The sequence below is a fragment of the Acinonyx jubatus genome, chromosome D3 (assembly GCF_027475565.1).
Source record: "Acinonyx jubatus isolate Ajub_Pintada_27869175 chromosome D3, VMU_Ajub_asm_v1.0, whole genome shotgun sequence".
NCBI classification, from domain to species: domain Eukaryota; kingdom Metazoa; phylum Chordata; class Mammalia; order Carnivora; family Felidae; genus Acinonyx; species Acinonyx jubatus.
Window position 1 is genome coordinate 32,105,251 of NC_069392.1, and position 14,616 is coordinate 32,119,866.

General features: G+C 39.1%; 1 protein-coding gene across 7 annotated transcripts in view; it reads right to left on the reverse strand.

The window, feature by feature from the left end:
- The window catches only part of LOC106989609 (piezo-type mechanosensitive ion channel component 2), a 462,833-nt gene that overhangs the window by 199,350 nt on the left and 248,867 nt on the right, over positions 1-14,616 (reverse strand). For all 7 annotated transcript variants that reach the window (XR_008291831.1, XM_053206463.1, XM_053206461.1 and 4 more), the window contains exon 5: positions 5,759-5,921. Coding sequence is in view for 6 of the 7 variants with exons in the window: in XM_053206463.1 (XP_053062438.1) it covers positions 5,759-5,921 (163 nt within the window). In the remaining variant the exon portion in view is untranslated. The remainder of the gene's footprint in view (positions 1-5,758; positions 5,922-14,616) is intronic.

The window sequence follows — 14,616 nt, forward strand, 5'->3', positions numbered from 1 at the left end:
TGGATGGAACTGGAGAGTGTTATGCTAAGTGAAATATGTCCGACAGAGAAAGACAGATACCATATGGTTTCACTCTTATGTGGATCCTGAGAAACTTAACAGAAACCCATGGGGGAGGGGAAGGAAAAAAAAAAGAGGTTAGAGTGGGAGAGAGCCAAAGCATAAGAGACTCTTAAAAACTGAGAACAAACTGAGGGTTGATAGGGGGTGGGAGGGAGGGGTGGGTGGGTGATGGGTATTGAGGAGGGCACCTTTTGGGATGAGCACTGGGTGTTGTATGGAAACCAATTTGACAATAAACTTCATATATTGAAAAAAAAAGAAACCTGGGCAGTTCAATGAAACCAAGTTGGTGACAACTCCATGTCAGGGGTATTTGCAGCTGAGAGAAGGATGGAGAGCATGACCACCCTGGAAGGAGTGAGGGTGACGCAGAGCCTCTGAAGCAGGACCAGGTGGCAGGGGTGGGGCACGTGGGTTCCTCCCATCACATGTGTGCCCGACCGCACGCCCTCACTGGAGGGACACCAGGCCCTGCAACTTCCCCACGCGAGTTTCCCTTGGGACCCTTTTGTTGTTATTTGCACTTCAGATGCACAAAATCACCTATCAAATATTCCAAACACAGAACAAAATATGCTGAGAATTTCTAAAAACATTGATCAAGACATACTGTTTAAGGGTAAAAGTCTACCTTGAAGCTTTGATTTTTTTTTAATGTTTATTTATTTCTGAGAGACAGAGTGTGAGCAGGGCAGAGGTGGAGACAGAGGGAGACACAGAATCCGAAGCAGGCTCCAGGCTCTGAGCTGTCAGCACAGAGCCCGATGCGTGGCTCGAACCCACAAACCGTGAGACCATGACCTAAGCCGAAGTTGGATGCTTAACGGACTGAGCCACCCAGGTGCCCCTGAAGCTTTGATTTCTTTAAAAAAAGCAGAGATTAGTCACACACTGTTAAATGTTGTCAAATGAACAAATGGGTGGGAGAAATGAAGATGTATTTAATTTGAAATCATTTGATTTTAATAATTTAAAAATATTTGAGCTCTCTTCCTAACTGCTGATTCTTCTTTTATTTTTACTATCAGTCACATAGTCAAGTCCAGTCTAGACAAAGTTCACTCAATTAACATACTGTCAATAATAGAATGTCCCTGCCTTTCTATGTGATAAGGACGCCTCTGACTGTCACATGGGTATGCTCCCCACGTGTGTTTCTATCGGAGGAAAGGATGAGAGGGACCTCATGCTCTCACCTGGTGTCCAGGAAGATGTATCTGGAAGACAGTGGGGGGTAAATTTAGTCAGGGATCTGAAGTTAACTTGTCCCTGTGATACTTTGTTGCTCAGACTGTAATACTGAGCTCTCCTGGAGCTTTCTGAAGACAACAGGCCAATGGTTTCCTCCAGTTAAAAACTTTCTCTTTATTTAAATGAATGGCATCTAAAATCACCACCCTTAAGGTTCCCCCAAGTTGTAAATGTGTTTAACCCAGAGAAGGCAGACCAAGCATGCTGCATTTTGGTGGGGGGAAGCAGTTGTCCCCACTTGCTAACATTCCAAATGCCACTGGAAAGACCTGAAAAGACAGTGATCTGTCTTAAATCTGATCACTTAAAGCAAGTGATTTTGGACTACATCTCAGGGGAGATGCTGAATGCTTATTGAGAAGGTGACAACAAAATGATGGGTTTCTTTCATTCTTTTTTGTTGTTGTTGTTCTTCCAAAAAAAAAATAGTAACTTGAACCTCAAAGCTGAAACCTGAGGCATAGCCCCATTGGTCATTTTATGTGCCAGAATGTGGATGCCACAGGAGCCTGGTTCACGTTAGATTTTAGAAAGGAGGGCACAGGTTTTGAGGCTCAGAATGAATTTCCAGATAACGTTAGCAGGATCCAAATGTTGAATCCCCAAACTTTTAACAGATGGCGGATGACTTACACTGAAATATTCTTTTTTTTTTTAAATTATATTAAAAAAAAAGCTGTTTTAGAGACAGAGCACGCAAGCAGGAGAGAGGGGCAGAGGAAGAGAGACAGACAATCTCAAGCAGTCTCCACGCTTGCATGGAGCCCAGTGCAAGGCTTGATCCCATGACCCTGGGATCATGACCTGAGCAGAAATCAAGAGTCAGATGTTCAAGCAACTAAACCACACAGGTGCCCCTGAAATATTCTTTTTTTATGCTTCACATTTGATTTGTCAGACTATTTAACCAGACCAAGTCATGACTAAAATTCCTATTTGAATAAACATTTAGTTTATCATAAATTTGTTTTCATAATATATTAAAATACTATTTGTTTCCCCAAAAAATAAAGCCTGAAATCTCATTAAATAGAAAGAGCTAGTTTTACAGAAATACACAAGATAATAGCAGTTTGGTGAAATTACAAAGTGTTTGAGCAGGAAGCCCTTTTCTACACAATTTAATTTTCATAACATAACTTTTTTTTTTTTTTTTAAGATTTAAGATTAGGAATCTTTCTCCCAGTTAGGATTTGTAGATGTGCTTCTGAGTTACAATGAACAGGTAAACAAGCCCACAGATGTGTCAGTTAAAGAGAACCTTCCTGGTACTTGAGGAGTTGGCTCCCTTACTGAGGTCTGTTCTCTGTACGATGCAAAAGCGAAACAGGTTCTCCCACCCACTGACTTCCCCTGGGGATTTCTGGGGGGAATTCTGGGATTTGCGATGCCCTTTAAAACACCAAACTTGAGCCTCACTATCCAGTCGAGGAAGGTTACGAAAGACGCAGGAGTCTTCTCCAGAGATTAGTTGCTAGTTTAAAACAATGCTGGATTTGAAAAAAGTCTCTCAGGCACCAATGGATTAATCTCGCCGTTTCTCTCTTGAGATAAATGAAAGGAGAAGAAATACCCGCAAACACTATTTTTTCAAAGGATCCTCAAAAAACAAACATTGGCGCAAATGTCAAGATTTATAAAAGGGAAGAAATATGTTGGGACCTTCCAAAACAAAATAACTTCCCTACTTATTTCGGCCATGTGTTTCTATTCTTTTCAGACTTGAGCAAGATTGTTCACATGTTAGAAATATTTCCTTGTGGATTCGTCTCAGAAGATTCACACACCAGCCTGCTTCTCCCTGGCCACCTGGTGGGCTGGAATGTGCTAAGAGGATGGAAATTAATATCTAAAGGAGGCCAAAACAAATGTAAATGAGAAAGAAATCGACCTCATAATAATATTTAGTATTTTCAAATCCCCAAATAAGTAATATAGAATGTCTATCAATTTATTGTTATTTTAAATTTTTTAATATTTATTATTTATTTTTGAGAGAGAGAGAGAGAGAGAGAGCGAGCACAGGGGAGGGGCAGAGAGAGACAGAGATACAGAATCTGAAGCAGGCTCCAGGCTCTGAGCTGTCAGCACAGATCCCGACGCGGGGCTCGAACTCACAGAACGTGAGATCATGACCTGAGCCGAAGTCGGACGCTTAACCGACTGAGACACCCAGGTGCCCCAATTTATTGTAATTTTTAAATAATGTGATTGATAATATAGGGAGTACAGATATTTAAACAAATTTTAAACAGGAGAGAGGTATCCTGAGTGTATCTTTGAGAGCTGTGAGAAATCAGGAAGGAAACATGATTTTAGAATTAATCCATGTGATGGTTTTGTGTTCTCTTCTTCACCAGATGTGTGACCTCAACCATAACCTGATATCCATGACCTTCCGTCAGTCAATGTAGGCTTTCTTAGTCCTATGGCAAAAGAGCGTTTGTCCTCGGTGACAGAAGTTCTTTTCCTAAGAAGCTTTGTGATTCATTTATGGCTCAGTGACGAATAAGAGACTCTTACTGAGTAGGTTGGCCTCAAACACACCGCCCAGCTTAACTTTCTATCATTCTAAGAGGACTCGGAATTTGAAACTGCTCCAGTAACTTTCCAATTGGAGAAGAGCAGGATGCGGAGAGCAAGTAGCATCTTATTAAGCAGCCCAATGAGCAGGCGCTGCCCTAGGTGTGTTTTATTTGACATTTCATTTAGTGGTTGCAGCAACTCTACAACGTAGGATTATGATCATCCTCATTTTGCAGAAGAAAGAGAATAAACACATTTCTCGACATCACACTAACACTGTTAGGTAGCTTCCAAGTCTGCCTTCTGAGTCCACTCAATTTGCAACAAGCATCCTTTACCCTCTATCCGTAATATGAGGATAACGGAAAACCAGTCTTGCTTTTATAAATAATAGTAATGAAAAATCCTAAGTCTGGAGAGCTCAAGTTCCTGGGTTTACTTTCACCAAACTTGGACAATTTTGGGCAGTAATTATCAAAGCCAGATTATTTTCAAAACTGTAACTATTATAAGTAAAAATCAAATGTAAAAGTAGAAATTAAAATTTAAGTTCTGCTTTAAAATTGTGAAGCCAACAAGAAGAAAAGGCACTTTCATAGTTTTACCCATTTTTAAGACACTGATAAGTCCTACAGAGTTTGTAGACATAAATGAAAGATAAGGTTAGTTGCTATCTTGCTATAATTGCTTTTTACATCAAGTACTTGTTAACGTCTGCCTTTAAAAAAGCAGAATATTGATATACAATGTGATCATTTATTTTTTACCCATAATGATTTTAGGTAGTAATATCAGTTCTAGTCTGTATGGATTTATTGAATTATATCTTCGCTTTCTTTATTGTTTTTTTTAATAACCATACAAGGCAATTTGCTACCTATTTTTGAGGCACATAAGTAAGTCATTTGCTATAACTGAGAATTGTCTTCCCTGATGCCCTTGTGATTACCATTCTCAAAATAACTGATTTCAATTCACCCCAGTTTTGCAGGTGAAAGTTCTTGCCCAACTTCTGAGTAAAAACATTTGCTAGTTGTGTCTCTTGTGTCAAATGTCCAGAGTAAGTCTTTTCAATATTTTTTCCTTTGCAAATTTCATCTTTCAATTACCAAATCAATTACTTTTTAAATCAACGTCACTGAAACTCACATAACAAAGTACAGTGTTAGAACAGAGCAACATTCTGAAACAGATCTGGGTACAGTGACGAGCTGTCCAACTTGCTCTCATACATGGAGTGAGATCTGATGTGCTCCCTGCTCCTCCTGAAACTCTTTCTACTAAAACATATAGATAAAAATTAACATACATTTTCCTCATTATTTTTACCTTTTTCCAATTCTTATACTTTTCCAAAGGTGTGTGTGTGTGTGTGTGTGTGTGTGTGTGTGTGTGTGTGTGTATTCCTCCCCCACCCCCGCCCCGGATTGCTTTAAAATAATGATCAAAGCATGCTCTGAACACAATTCTTCTCTGAAGAGCAAAGTACACAGACCAGAAAGCTTCCCTTCAGGAAGGAATTACTTTTTTTTCCTAAAACTACCAGGTGCTACTTCTCTAAATATTTTGTATTGACTAAGGTATCTAGACAACGGGCCACAATATAATGAATTTAAAAGGTTAACCATCAGAGATAATATTAGATGAGAGTAAAAAGAACACTGGGTTGGGGTGAATGCCTCACGAATGGCAGTGTTCACACTCCTTGAACTGTCTCCTGGTGGCCAAGGTGTGGAGGAGACTGCCTACCCATCAGAACTACACCGGGGCAGGGAGGGTTGTGCAAAGTAACTGTGAACATTTAAGCCAAGCTCTGCAGAGCCTAAGTGCTATGCACATTTCACTTCTCCACAACTTATTAAGGGTCAAGGCTCTCAGAAATCAAAGAAGGAAGAGGGATGCAGGACGTCAGATTTACCAATTCTTCATTTTCAAACTCCGAGTTATACTGTGCTCCTTCTTCGGTCACGGGTTTCTGAACTATGTTCCTGCAGACGAGCCAGATGGTCAGACTAGCAATGAACATCCCGATATCAGGCACAAACACTCTGATCCCATTGCCGGCATCAGCTCCCTTTAAGCTACGGAGGGAAAAAAAAAAGAGGGAGGAATTTAGTTGTTTTTCTATTTCTATGGTTACACTATCTTAAAGTATTTCTGAATCTTCTTAATGAGTTTTAAAAAAGGGATCCTCAGTTTCTGCCTAGAAGGGACTGGAAAGCTTTCCCTCCATCTCAGAATCTTATATAATGTACAAGATTCAGGAATGTTCCACGATTTCACTGGAGTTTCTGAAATACTATAAAGGATTCTAACCCAATTTTCACTCCTAAAACATGCTAATGATCCATATTGTTATTAAATAAGCCACATGTGCAGCACAGATACAGGTGTCTGCAATCTAGCTGAAGCACATACTAGCAGCTGGGAGATAGTTTACCTTAGACGTAAATCAAAGCTAGAGAAAAAAAGAGAAAATGTTAAAGCAGTCCTTGAATGCAGGACCTCTTCATTATTTTGAATACTTAGTTGATTTTGTTTTCCATACTGTTCCAAGAAAGGTAGATCTAATATGTTTCTTCCTTCAACCTTGGAGAATGGACAGTGAACTTAGAATTGGAAGATTTGAGTTCAAGTGTAAAGCCTGACACTGACAAACTGTATTCACTGGGGGGTTTCCCATGGCCAATGCATTCCTTCTCCATGCCAAAGGGATACTACTCTTTGCCTTCTTTATAGAAGTCAAATGAAAGTGAAAGTGATTCAATGTTTATCAGAGATAAACTCGTTTAGGAACTAAGCACGTGATCAAATACATACTCTATTCATTTATATTGTATGCATTATATATTTTGATAAAAACATAAAATGTGGGGCGCCTGCGTGGCTCAGTTGGTTAAGTGTCTGACTTTGGCTCAGATCATGATCTCACGGTTCATGAGTTCGAGCCCCACATCAGGCTCTGTGCTGACAGCTCAGACCCTGGAGCCTGCTTCGGATTCTGTGTCTCCCTCTCTCTCTGCCCCTCCCCCACTCATGCTCTGTTTGTCTCTCTCTCAAAAAGAGACATTAAAAAAAAAACATAAAATATAATAAAAAGCAAGACCCCCATTGCCTAGAAATGACCGTTGTTAACATTTTGGTAAATGAAAGCATTGTTAATAATATCTACTACAACTGAGCAATTGCTCTATATTAAGAGCTTGGTATATAGTATTTCATCCAACCAACCACCATATAGAGATAGGTATTATTATTTATCCTCCTTTTACATATGAAAACAACAACAACAACAACAACTAAGTCTCCAAAAGGTAAACATACTTCCCTCAAGTCAACACAGATAGAGAGAGAACAGAAGTATACTCAAGCTCCCTTTAGGAGCAGATTTTATGTTCTCAACTCCTAGGTTCTCGCATGTATATCTGCGTGGCTTTTCCTTCCAGTTTTCCTCTGTTTCTAGACATACATAGTGGCGGTTTACAACACTAAGCTCATACTATGTTTTGAAAATGATTAGCTCCTGTAATAGATCATTAATAGTTTTTCAACTCACTGATTATTTAAAAAAATTTTTTTTAACATTTATTTATTTTTGGCAGAGAGAGAGACAGAGCATGAACAGGGGGAGGGTCAGAGAGAGAGGGAGACAGAGAATCTGAAACAGGCTCCAGGCTCCGAGCTGTCAGCACAGAGACCGACGTGGGGCTCGGACCTCACGGACCGCGAGATCATGACCTGAGCCGAAGTCGGACGCTTAAACGACTGATCCACCCAGGCGCCCATCAACTCACTGATTATTTTTAAACATCACCATGTTCATGATCTGACAGCATTTAACTATTCTACTACTGCTGTACATTTAGAATGTTTCCATTTATTTGTCACTATAGCATATGTAAAAGTTAAGTGTTAATTACCTAAAGAATCTTCCCATCTAGGATCTTCCAGGAAAAAAAAAAAAAATCCTCACATCTTCTTTTTAAAGAATGGTCCGGAATAGGGCATGCCCCACATAAGCTTCTTTTTTTTATACATGGCTCTAAACCCTTCTGAATAGAGAAGCATGAGTAGTTAAGAGATCTCTTTACCTCCATAAATGAAACAGACATGATTGTGGCAGAGGTATTTAAAAATGGCAAATCCCTTTCATTTGGGGGAAGGGTAAGAGGATTTAATTAAGAAAACTTCACCCCAAACGAAACTTACAGCATGAGATCTAATGACTGATTTTATCTAAGGAAAAAGGGAGAGGTTTGTTGTATACTTTAAAAGTGATCAAACAGTGCAAACAAGAATAAGAATAAAAAGAAAGAAGAAAGGAGGAGAAAGAAGGGGTCCAGGGCAGAGACCAGGAAACAAGGCCAGGCTCCAGGGGCTGTTTGGTGCTGTGCAGGGCTAAGTTCCAGAGACCCACCAGTCCTAATCAGGGGGGCTTGGGGGAATAGATTATTATAGCTCTTTCCCGGGAAACACGTTGACTGTGGCATTTTATGAAGAGCACCAACCAAGCGGAGTTGAGAGGAAAAGAATTCTTAAAGGAAAGGTAACAAGGATTCTAGGTCTGGCCTCAGCTGCTTCTTGCCTCACAGCACAGAGACTGGGAAGCCAGAGCAGAGCCTTATGCCTTTCCCACCTGTGGACTGCATTAAGTTCCCAGTCTGCAGTCACTTTGAGGCAACAGTCTCAGCTTTGTGTTTCTTGGTCCCCGAAGACACATTTCATAGCATACATACATCACGGGAGGAGATGAATGCTGTTTGCAAAAGCAATCACTCCACTCACTGTGATAGAATTCAGCTACTGGATCCAGGATTGGGCTGTGATCCCGATCTGCAATGAAATCATTCAGCCACAGAGGTGCTAACCTATTAACTACTACTCTTGGCTTGCTGAGTTAACAAAGCAGTGCATTCATACAGCCGTTGAAGAAACAATGAAACTTCTGAAGAATCTGAAGAGCATGTACAACGAACAGGTCACAGTCTAATTGATATGTCATTTGGGGATCGTCTCATCAATCAAGTTTCCTTCTTCATTGTTTGGACAATGTAGTGGACCAGTGTCTACTAAAGTACGCTAATCAGAATGTTAGTCTGTTAGTCAGCAGAAATGCTGTGAATTGAATATAATCAGACGAAATAAAAGAAAACAAAGTGGTCAAATAAGTGTCAGAAAATCACAGTGCATATTACTGTAGTAGAGAACTTGATAAGTTATGTAGCAAAACAAGAAATTTGAGTTTACCTCCTTCTCTGTTTTTATCTTATTTTATTTTTCCTTCCCTTCCTCTATGTTCATCTGTTTTGTTTCTTAAATTCCACATATCAGTGAAATCATAGTGTATTTGTCTTTCTTTGACTGACTTATTTCAAATGAGCATAATACATTCTAGTTCCATCTACATGGTTGCAAATGGAAAGACTTCATTATTTTTGATGGCTGAGTAATATTCCATTGTATTCCTGAAATCAATACTACACTATATGTTAACTAACTTGAATTTAAATAAAACCTTGGAAGAAAAAAATTGATTTAGTTAAGACTCTGTTTCCCAAATTTATTTGACCAAAAATCATTTCTTAAAAGTTTTATCTAATACCTATTACATTTTACTGAGCTGGTGTTCGTGGAACAGGTCTTAGGAAATGTTGGGTTACCGTCTGCTTATTGGTCTAGATTTTTGGTTGAAATTAATAGATACTTTGGAAACTACCCTAATGCGTAGCTAATCCTTATAAATTCGATTTTTAATAGGTCTCAAATGAGTTTAGAAGTCAGTGGCATCTCAGTCCCTTCTCACATCCAATTGTCCAACCATCCATCCATTGACTCCGTAAGTCATTGAAATTATGCAGCTGGAAGATAACTAGAAATAGTCCAGTCCTCCTCATCTTACAGACTGGAAGCCAACAAGGGGAAAGGTTAAATGACTGGCTCAACTTCTCACCTAGGGGCAGAGCACTTCTGTTCCAAGCTGTCTGGTGAGTACAGCCACCCCTCACTGCACCTGTCCTTGCTCGGGTAGTCCGGCACCTGTCTTCCACCTAGTGCAACAGGCTCCTTTCCCCACACTGCTCAGAAAACACCCTGTCGAGGGTCACCAGTGATCTCCCAGCTATAAGGCCCAAACGACCCATTCTAATTCTTATCCTACTCCACCTCTGCGCTGCACTTGACAAGCAAGATCAGCTCTTGCTGCCCTCAAATCTACTCGGTGTTCTCGCCTCTCTTTTCCAGTTACCTACCTACGCATGGATGTTCTTGAAATCTCACACTGCTGGGAAATCCCACTCAGAAACACGGGGTGGGTTGTGCCCACCAGACTCTTCTTTTCTGCTCAAATATTGATGAGTCTGTAAGGTTGTACTCTTCACTTATTTCTCTTTTAACTCTACATGGTAGACCTGGATGATGTATCTATTCCCCAGGCTCCAGTCGGCACCAACATGATGGCTTACAAATCTACATACTCAGTCCTAACATGTCCCCTGAGACACACAAACAGATACCCATTTTCCTACCAGATATCTCCACTTCTACAGCTTTTAAAACTAAATGCTATCTTTATTCCAAAATCTGTCCTTCCAGTGATATTCCTCACTTTGAAAAAGGGTGCTGTTATCCATCCAGCAGCCAAGAGAGAACCTGGACCCTACCACTCTCTCACTGAAAACCTGGAGGTTCTGTCTCCATACTGTCTCTCTTACTGCCATTTTATTCCCACAGCTCAGTTCTGCTCCTCGATTACTGGAATAGCATCCTTACTATTTTGTTTCAGGTTGTCCTCTCTGCCAGTCAGGTCTCCATATTGCTACCAGAGCTTAATTTTTAGAAGCATAAGGTCGAGCATGTCAACTGTGATGCCTACAGGAAAGGTCCATATCGCTGAGTGTGACATATGAGGCCTTCTGTGTTCCGGGCCTGGCTGCCCTAACTCTTGCTATGATTTCCTTGTACCTCAAATTCCATCCATCTTGAACGCAAGCACCAGAATCTGCAAGTGTTTTCCCCTATGAGCTACTGTGCAATCTTTTCCCACAGGCAACAGTGGCCTTTCTCCCGTGGCACTTTTATATTCTGTTCATATCTCAAACCCACTTCCCACATCTCCACTGTGAACCCCTTCCATCTCCCTTCCTTGACCACTCCCTCCTTTAGAAGCCTGCCATACCTTGCACATACTCAATCATAAAATGTTTAACATTTTATGTCACTCGATTATTTACCAAAGGAGGGCTTCCTATCTACTTCCTCTGTGTATCTATATATAGAGATACATATATATCTATACATATGTATATACATACATATACATATATATGTATATATATGCATGCATGTGTGTATATATATGTATAGGTATGTATGTGCATATATGCATGAATGTATCTATATATATATACATATGTATCTATATCTATATATATACATACATACATATACATATGTATCTATATATATACATATATATCTATATATGTACATATCTACCTATATATATACTCTCTCTATATATATACATATGCATATATATGGTACAATGTACACACTGAATAAAAGCTGGCAGAATAAATGTTATCTCCAAATATTTACACTTTGCTTTGTACCACAGCAGTTTGTGTGAAGTACCGCTGAAGCATTAGATGAGATATTTTAGTTCATTTAGATAATTTCGCTCAGGAAAAATAAAATACAAACCCAGACAGGAAGAAATGTCCCTTTGTCTGGGACTAGCTGGAGATCAGAAGCCCATGAGTAGTCTCAGTTACTTGGACACAAAGATGTAATTGTCAAAACTGGAAAATAATAAGCCATGAAATATATACATGTGGTTTCGTCCAATACAAACGTTGGAGAAAACATTTCTAGAACAAGAGATAGGAAGTGCATCTAATGAACGTTAAATGGCTCAGTTTGGTAGAATTTGTCATTTGTTCATTTAAAAAAATATTTTTTAAGCATCTATCATGTGCCAAGTACTAGCCTCGCAATTGACTGTTGGTTTTATGAAGGTAGGTAAGGGGCATGATAAAGTCAGAGAGATGGGTTAAGGCTGGGCCCAGGGCTTGGACTTTTGGCAAAGAACCCACATAACCAGAACTACTGAAGGATTTAGAACAAAGGAGGAACATAATCACCAAGGAAACTGCGAGATCGCAGGAGAGATTGTGATTTGGTTGCAGGAAGTGGGACATGGAAGCTGTGTTTTCATGGCGGGTGTGATGTGTAGTGCAGAGGCAATATTTCATGCTGGAAGTCCCATGAAATTTGTGCCTGAGAGAGAAATCATGGCTGAAGGGGTAGTTTTGAGAGTTTTCTTCCATGTGTGTTGGCTAAAGGCAATAGAATAAATTAAGTTGTCCACGGACGGGGCACTGTATAGAGTACATTTTTGTATAAGGCCCTCTAAACTAATTATAAGTATACATACAGGGCATTTAACAAAAAAGCAAATTGTATTTCAAATAAATTCTACATTTGAAGTCAGGCTAACCATGTTTTGTGTAGAACTATTTTAATAAATTAACGAGATGAATACATACATTTCCCTATAAAATGTTATCTTAGATAGTGTTGCTTTCCGGGCATACAATGATACTTTTCATATAAAAAAGCATACACTAAACTGCTTAAAACACCATGTTCTCTTAAAAAGGCAAACATTTTCTTTCCAATCGTGCTATAGTCACATTGATCTTATTTGTTGAGAATGATTTTACCTCTTGACAAGGAATTGAGGGGGCGCCTGGGTGGCTCAGTCAGTTAAGTGTCCGACTTCAGCTCAGATCATGATCTTGTGAGTTCGAGCCCCGTGTCAGGCTCTGCGCTGACAGCTCAGAGCCTGGAGCCTGCTTCAGATTCCGTATCTCCCTCTCTCTCTACCCTTCTGCCACTCACACTCTGTCTCTGTCTCTCAAACCAAACCAAAACAAACCAAAACAAAACAAAACAAAAACATGTTAAAAAAATTTTTTAAAAAAGAAAAGCAAAGAAATTGAGGAAGCTGAAAATTGGGAATAACCTGCATATCCTTCAAGAGGAAAATGAATTGGTTAAATTAGTATGCCTCCACAAAATAAAATACTATAAATGAATAAACTAGAGCAAAAGTGTGTGCGATGGATCTAAATAGGGATATATCATCTCACAAACATAACGTGGAACAAAAAAGAAGAAGAAGCAAAAGTACAGAATACAGATCACTTAGGGATCCGTGCATAAAGAATGACATGAAAATGACAAATACTTATTTCTGGGCAGGTAAGAGTGGTATCATAAGCTATTATATAAATACCAATAATCAAATATTGGTAATGCTCAAGGTCTTAAACTGGTTGAAAGCTAGTTGGTAGGTACAAAAGTTTATCTTTAATTCTTCACATTATTTTTAAAAGTTGGAATAGTCATAGTGCCTAAAATTCCTTGTGTAGAACATATGTGAAAAACATGAAGGCAATTATCTTGGCTGGAAAAGATAGGGACTTTTATTGAGGTAAAACTGCTACATAACATATCAATTTCAGGTGTACAATAAGTTGATATTTGTACATACTACAAAGTGATGACAGTAAGTCTAGTTACCATCCATCATCATACAGTTGACCCCTCTTTATCCTTTTTGTCCGCCTCTGAACCTCCTTCCCCTCTGATAACTACCAATCTGTTCTCTGTATCTATGAGTTTTGTTTTGTCTTAATTGTTCATTTGTCTTGTGTGTTCATTTGTTTCGTTTTTTTAAGATGTCACATGCAAGTGAAATCATATGATATCTGTCTTTCTCTGTCTGACCTATCTCACTTGGCACAATATCCTCAAGGTCCATCCATGTTGTCACAAATGGCAACATTTCCTTCTTTTTTATGGCCAAAAAGTAATCCATTACGTGTGTGTGTGTGTGCGCGCGCGCGTGTGTCGTATTTTTATCCATTCAACTATCCATGAATGCTTATTTCCTTACTGTTGGCAATGAACACAGGGGTGCATATGTATCTTTTTAAATGAGTGTTTTCATTTTCTTTGCATAAATACCCCAAAGTGGATTAGCTATATCTAGATCATATGGTAGACCTATTTTTAATTTTTTGAGGAGCCTCCATACTGGCTTTTACAGTGGCTTTACCAATTTACTTTCCTACCGACAGTGTAGGAGGGGTCCCTTTTCTCTAAAACCTCTTCAACACTTGTTATTTCTTGTCTTTTTGATAATAGCCATTCTAACAGGAGTGAGGTGGTATCTAACTGTGATTTTGATCTGTATTTCCCTGACGATAAGTGATACTGAACATGTTTTCATGTGCCTGTTGGCCATCTGCATGTCTATTTTGGAAAAATGTCTTTTTAGATCCTCTGCCCATTTTTAATAATTGGATTGTTTGGGTTTTTGCTATTGAATTATTTGAGTTTTATGTGTTTTGGATATTAGCCCCTTAACAGATATATGATTTGCAAATATCTTCTCCCATTTAGTGAACTGACTTCATTTTGTTGATGGTTTCCTTTGCTGTGAAGTTTTTTTTTGTTTTGTTTTGTTTTGTTTTGTTTTCCGATGAAGTCCAACTTGTTTAGTTTTGCTTTTGCTACCTTTGCTTTTGGAGTCAGATCCCAAAATTCAACAATAAGATGGAAGGAGCTCATGGCCTATTTTTTTTTCCCTAGGAGTTTTATGATTTCAGGGAATAGTGACCAATCGATGCTGTAATCACCATGATTGTATTTGGTCTGACTCATTAATCAAATTTAATCGCCATCCTTCCCATCAAGGTGCAGAGAAAT